Below are 6000 nucleotides of genomic sequence, written 5' to 3' on the forward strand. Positions count from 1 at the left end.
GTTCTTCATGTTTTGTTCACTCATTGTATTTGTATATAACACTGTCATCTTTGAAACACCAGCGCTGTGTAAATAAATCCAACACTCATTTGCACCTTTACACGCCTGCCTCCTGCTGAATCTTTGTCCTTACGACTGTTAGAAGTCCCATATTTTACGCTGATGCAGTGGAAATGGGTGACAGATTTCGCGCCAGCCTGTCACTTAAAAAGCACTGAATGATCTCGGAATCTCTGCATTTGAACTTAGTGTTTATTGTGATGTAGCGTGATATAAGCAGAATTCAATAGAATTCCAATGCAAGAACCCCAAAAAGGTTTGCCCCCTTGTCGATTACAACTTCCCCCTTAGTCACGTTATACTTGCACCAGGGTCTGCCTAATACATGCTAGAATTCCAGAGCATTGATCTCCCTCCCCTGCCGTCTGTCTGCCAGGTAAAGGAATACGAGGAGGAGATCCATTCTCTGAAGGAGCGCCTGATAATGTCCCATCGGAAGCTGGAGGAGTATGAGCGCAGGATGCTTTCACAGGAGCAGCAGACCAGCAAGATCTTATCGCAGTACCAGAACCGGCTGGACGACAGCGAGCGCATGCTGAGGCAGCAGCAGCTGGAGAAGGACAGCCAAATCAAAGGCATTATCAACAGGTGAGCTCGACCAAAACAAGACAAGACAGAAGGTTAATGTCTGCTTGCTCACTTACCTAGATAGAATTGACTTTGAATGCATTTACTTTTGTGGGAATTTCAATTCCCCGAACATCATATCTGTTTCCATAAACAGAAAGGCTAATGTTTGGAGGCCAAATGGCAGAAAGAAACTGAATCGTGGTTCTGTAGCTTTTTCTAAAATAAAAAATGTCTCCTTCTTTTCCAGGCTGATGGCTGTGGAGGATGAGTTGAGAGTGAGTGCCATTCCTGAAATTAAGACCAGAATGTTCAGAGAGCAGATCTGTCAGGTCTGTCCGTTTGTCTGTATGGCTGAGAGTGTATTCTAGTCTCTATGAGTCTATGGTGTGTACGTTGACATGGTTTAATATGGATTCACTAGTCTGTCATATGTGCCATTTTTACATTATTAGTGGTAGCATGTGGCATTTGGAAACCTGCTACTCTGCAACGTGTTTACCCAGATATGACAGGCTTACCCATATATGACATACCTGTGGCAAAGAAACGGTGACATAGTTAACCTCATAAAGGGCCTTGATAACTCATGGACCCAACCAAGTTTCTCAACACCAGCTTCCCCTTTGAGAAACCATGCCGAAACAAATAAAACGCTGTTCACTTTACATTGATGAATTTGTTTACTTGACAACATACTATATTTATATTGCACCATGTCTATTCCGTCCTACAGTATGTAAGCTGTTGAATGTCTGTCTGGGCACAATGTCTCTCTACATTATCAAATTTTTACCACCACTGACAAAAGACAGTTTCAACCACTGCATATTGAGGCATTTCTTACTCAGAGTTGGTGTAAATGGCATCTATGATGGAGTGGACTGGCAGTATAAGGTTGAATGGTGTGGTAAGTATAGGGGTGTTGCTATGCATTGCAGCATATTCGAGTCCTAGAACATGGAGTTTTATCAACTGGACAACCTTTGATTGGTTGAAGGTGATCCAATCCCTGACCAGTTTGTTTTGCAAAATGCCCCTTATTTGTAGACACAACCAGTTTCAATGAAAGCATGGCTAGACTGAACCAGTGTAGTGAAATAATATTGAAACCGAGAGATATTCAGTTTGGATCCCAGGCTAGCTTTCCCTTGATCCAGCTACATGGTATTTTTTGCACACTGTATAGTGTGTATGGCCAGGGAAAGTAGAGCCCTGGCATCTATATGTTTATTTGTAAAAGTATGCAACACTCCATTAATGAAATATACCCTCTACATTTCTGAAAACGAAATGCCTTAAGTAGCTTACCCTGGTACAACTGTATTAACTTGTATTTAGTCATATGAAATGTTTTCATCTTTCAAAAGCGAGAGGCTCAATGTGTGAATCAGAAAGAAGCTGAGGTTTGCACTGATATTGTCAGATCAACACTGACAGTGAACAGGGTTGGGGGAGAAAGTAGGGTTGGGTTCTTTGCTGTCTGAATGGTTGCAAAGAGGGTTTTCTTCTTGTTAGATGGTTGTGGGTTATGTTTCCATGTAGCATGATTTCCCATACCGTTGTACCTGTGATTTAGTTTGTTGTTTTATTCTGTGTTTCCATATTGTGTTTATGTTCATCAGTTCTTTTGAGGTGAACACATGAACAACCCTATTTGGTACTAACTAGCATCTTTTTTTCTGAGAATGTATTGATACATCTTTGCAGGAAATAATTAATTGAACATATGTCTTTTTTAAGTCTTACAGAGTGCATGACTAATGGTAGTTTTCTGTGCATCCCTGTGTTGAGGATGAGTTTGGGGCATCTGCCAGATGCCTGAAACAGTGGTTTTAATTGATCATGAGCATGAGTTTTTGCTGATCCCAAACAGAAGTTAATCATGACACTTTTATTGTATTATTTGAGAAAGGAGCAGAAGCAGGGAGAGTAAAGGGAGTACAAATGTGAAGGGCTCATGATTGAACCGGGATCCCCGCCGTGGGGGAACGTATATGGATTCAAAGGCGAGAGTGTTACCCACTCAACCAGACTCCGGGACCACGTGACACTTTTCGTAACTTGGCCATTTCTAGCTTTACTTGTTCAGTGTGTATGAGGCCACAGTCTGCAGTGAATTAAGGCAGCCAACACTGTTAGGGTGTCACTGATATGAAGCCCATTGACAACTACATTTTCTCAAATTGAAATGACAAACACTGACTTATCAATCCCATTACATGAAGGGAAAGGTCACTACTGCCACCTTAGGCTATAGTCCCTCTGTATTGCTTCAGACAAATGGTTGGACTACACCTGGGTTGTGGTCATTAGGGCATACATCATAAAATGTTTTGCAACGGAAAATGAAAAATAGCTTTTCTTATAGGATAAGTCCAGGTATATCAGTCCGTCTTCTTCCATTGGGTACCTAATGAACAGGACCCTGTTTCTCAACCCTAAACCCCCAACCCCCCGGTCTCTGTCCTGTGCTTTCTTGTGGGGTCTTTCTTTTATTTCATCTCTGTTGGAACTTCACATTCCTCTACTTTATAACCCATTTTTCTTCTCTCCCTTTCTGCAAAACTCCCCCCCTAACCCCCTCCTCTATCCCCTCCTGTGTGACGTTCTCTCCCCACGCGTTCTCTTCTGACTCCCTCCCACCCACCATTCCGCCTTTTCTCCTCCCTCCCTCTATCTTGCTATCGATAGGAAGAGGACTCTTCCTCTCTGGGTTCAGCAGACCCCCATGGTCTCCCCGGAGGGGGGGGAGGGACGGCCACTGCCAGGCCCGGGGTCTCCTTTTCGGGCGTCTCCTGTGCCAGCGCCCCTTGGAACGGAGCCCTCCCTCCCGTCCCACCTCCCCGCCTACACGTCAGCCACAACGGGGAGCTCCGTGGCAACCGAGCCTACCCCTCGACTACTACCATGGCTACGCCAGCCAGGAGCACGGCATCTTGGACCTCGGCAACAGCAACATCAGATCCAAGCTTAACCGGCAGGAGAGCAGTCTAATAACGAAATGTGATTACTAAAACGAGTCAAGTTGAGAGAAGAGTTTTCACACCCAGAACATCCTCTTGGCTATGTTCCTCCTTTTGGCCTTTTTTCTAAATAATCATTAATTTACTTGATAGGGAAAGATTCAGTGACAACATTGACACATCGATTTGGCAGATGCATTGCACCGTCTTGCTTTAGCTTGCGCTAATTTCCAGCATCAGTCACTAGATGGGCTTTGAAATAATATGAATTGGTTCTCAATTAAGAAACCTTGTTGAATAAAGGTATAATAATAAAGTGACATATTCGTTTTAAAGACTAAAGGAGCCATACTCCGATGTTTAACAGGTGATCCAATAATGGCGGTTATGTCGTTTTTAATCAAATGGGCTTATATCAGTTCTTAAGGTTTACTAATTTACTAATTGTAAATCATAGTTAATGACATGTGGATTGGAAAAGCTTATTTGTACCTCTTTATTTGCCTCTTTTTTTGTAATGAAACTAGGGCTTCCATGCTCTCTCTGTGTGTGTGTGTGTGTGTGGTTGCTAAATGTTCAACTCTGTATTTTGAAATGTATTTTGACCAACAAATTGTGGCCTATAATAACTCAAAGATTCTTATTATTATTTCATCCATTCCCCTTTCACCATTTTCATCTTTCCCTCCCTTCCTGCAGCCAATCCAACCGTTTTACGGAGGACACCCTGGAACCTGACTGGCACATCAAATGTGGGCGGAGCTGAAATGGGTCCAGGCTTAATCCTATTGGCTGAAACATAGAAGCGGTCTGCAGTACACGGCTACTCCAGATCTTGATTCCCCCTCAACAAGCTGAGCTTTTGGAAAATTCAAAGGGGGGAGGGTTCTTTACATGCTAACACACCTTCTCCACTCCCTCATGCATTTTCTCTTTCTCTTTCTCTCTGCAATACCACTCTAAGTCTTGACCCTGGTGACAATCAGTTCAGTATGAGCGGTGCTGTTTACAGTGTCTACGTGTTGCAGTGACCCATTCACGAGTGATGAAACATTGCAATATCGAACCTGTTGTTTCAATTTTAATAGGTATGACATAGCACAATACTGAGAAAGAGAAAGAGAGACTTTGGGGGATCCAAAGACCCCCCACCTCAAATATTCACTTCACTTAATTAATTCCCCTGTGACACACCTGCTACACTGAACGCGTAACCCAGCAGGTATAATTTTTGATAACAGAGCTAGTGACTGCGTGCCTGTCGTGGAAACATGCTGCTTACGCCCAGGTTTTATTGAAAACAATGGGAGCATCTCATACCCGGTAAAAGTAATGCGTCCAGTGTAGCAGGCCTGTTATCCTGTCAACCACCATGGCTCCAATGTTTTATATGTTCTTAGTATTAAACTGATACCCTCTCATTCCAGATGGTGAATGAAATTAAAGCATAATGCACAATACTGACCCTGTTCTCAGACTATATACAGTATCAGTCAAAAGTTTGGACACACCTACGCATTCCAGGGTTTTTCTTTATTTGTACTATTTTCTACATTGTAGAATAATAGTGAAGACATCACATCTATGAAATAACACATATGGAATCATGTAGTAAACATAAAAGTGTCAAACAAATCAAAATATATTTTATATTTGAGATTCTTCAAAGTAGCCAGCCTTTGCCTTGGTGATAGCTTTGCACACTCTTGGCGCTCTCTTAACCAGCTTCATGAAGAATGCTTTTCCAACGGTCTTGATGGAGTTCCCACATATGTTGAGCACTTGTTGGCTGCTTTTCCTTCACTCTGCGGTCCAACTCATCCCAAACCATCTCAATTGGGTTGAGGTCGGGTGATTGTGGAAGCCAGGTCATCTGATGCAGCACTAAATCATTCTCCTTCTTGGTCAAATAGCCCTTACACAGCCTGGAGGTGTGTTGCGTCATTGTCCTCTTGAAAAACAAATGATAGTCCCACTTAAGTGCAAACCAGATGGGATGGCGTATTGCTGCAGAATGCTGTGGTAGCCATGCTGGTTAAGTGTGCCTTGAATTCTAAATAAATCACTGACAGTGTCACCAGCAAAGCACCATCATACCACCTCCTTCATGCTTCACGGTGGGAACCACACGTGCGGTGATCATCCGTTCACCTACTCTGCGTCTCACAAAGACACGGCGGTTGGAACCAGAAATCTCTAATTTGGACTTATTAGACCAAAGCACAGATTTCCACTGGTCTAATGTCCATTGCTCGTGTTTCTTGGCCCAAGCAAGACTCTTATCCTAATTAGTAGTGGTTTCTATGCAGCAATTACACCATGAAGGCCTGATTCACGTAGTCTCCTCTGAACAGTTGATGTTGAGATGTGTCTGTTACTTGAACTCAGTGAAGCATTTATTTGGGCT

General features: G+C 43.0%; 1 protein-coding gene across 7 annotated transcripts in view; it reads left to right on the top strand.

The window, feature by feature from the left end:
- Positions 1-5159, top strand: part of LOC106570191 (ras/Rap GTPase-activating protein SynGAP) — a 104917-nt gene extending 99758 nt beyond the window's left edge. For 5 of the 7 annotated variants that reach the window (XM_014142238.2, XM_045694744.1, XM_014142242.2 and 2 more), the window contains 4 exons: positions 437-648; positions 878-959; positions 3322-3633; positions 4293-5159. In XM_014142238.2, the coding sequence (XP_013997713.1) occupies positions 437-648; positions 878-959; positions 3322-3624 (597 nt within the window). In that variant the 3' untranslated portion in view covers positions 3625-3633; positions 4293-5159. The remainder of the gene's footprint in view (positions 1-436; positions 649-877; positions 960-3321; positions 3634-4292) is intronic. The other 2 variants (XM_014142239.2, XM_014142241.2) reach the window with 2 other exon arrangements.
- Positions 5160-6000: the final 841 nt, after the last annotated feature.

The sequence above is a fragment of the Salmo salar genome, chromosome ssa14, assembly GCF_905237065.1.
Source record: "Salmo salar chromosome ssa14, Ssal_v3.1, whole genome shotgun sequence".
NCBI classification, from domain to species: domain Eukaryota; kingdom Metazoa; phylum Chordata; class Actinopteri; order Salmoniformes; family Salmonidae; genus Salmo; species Salmo salar.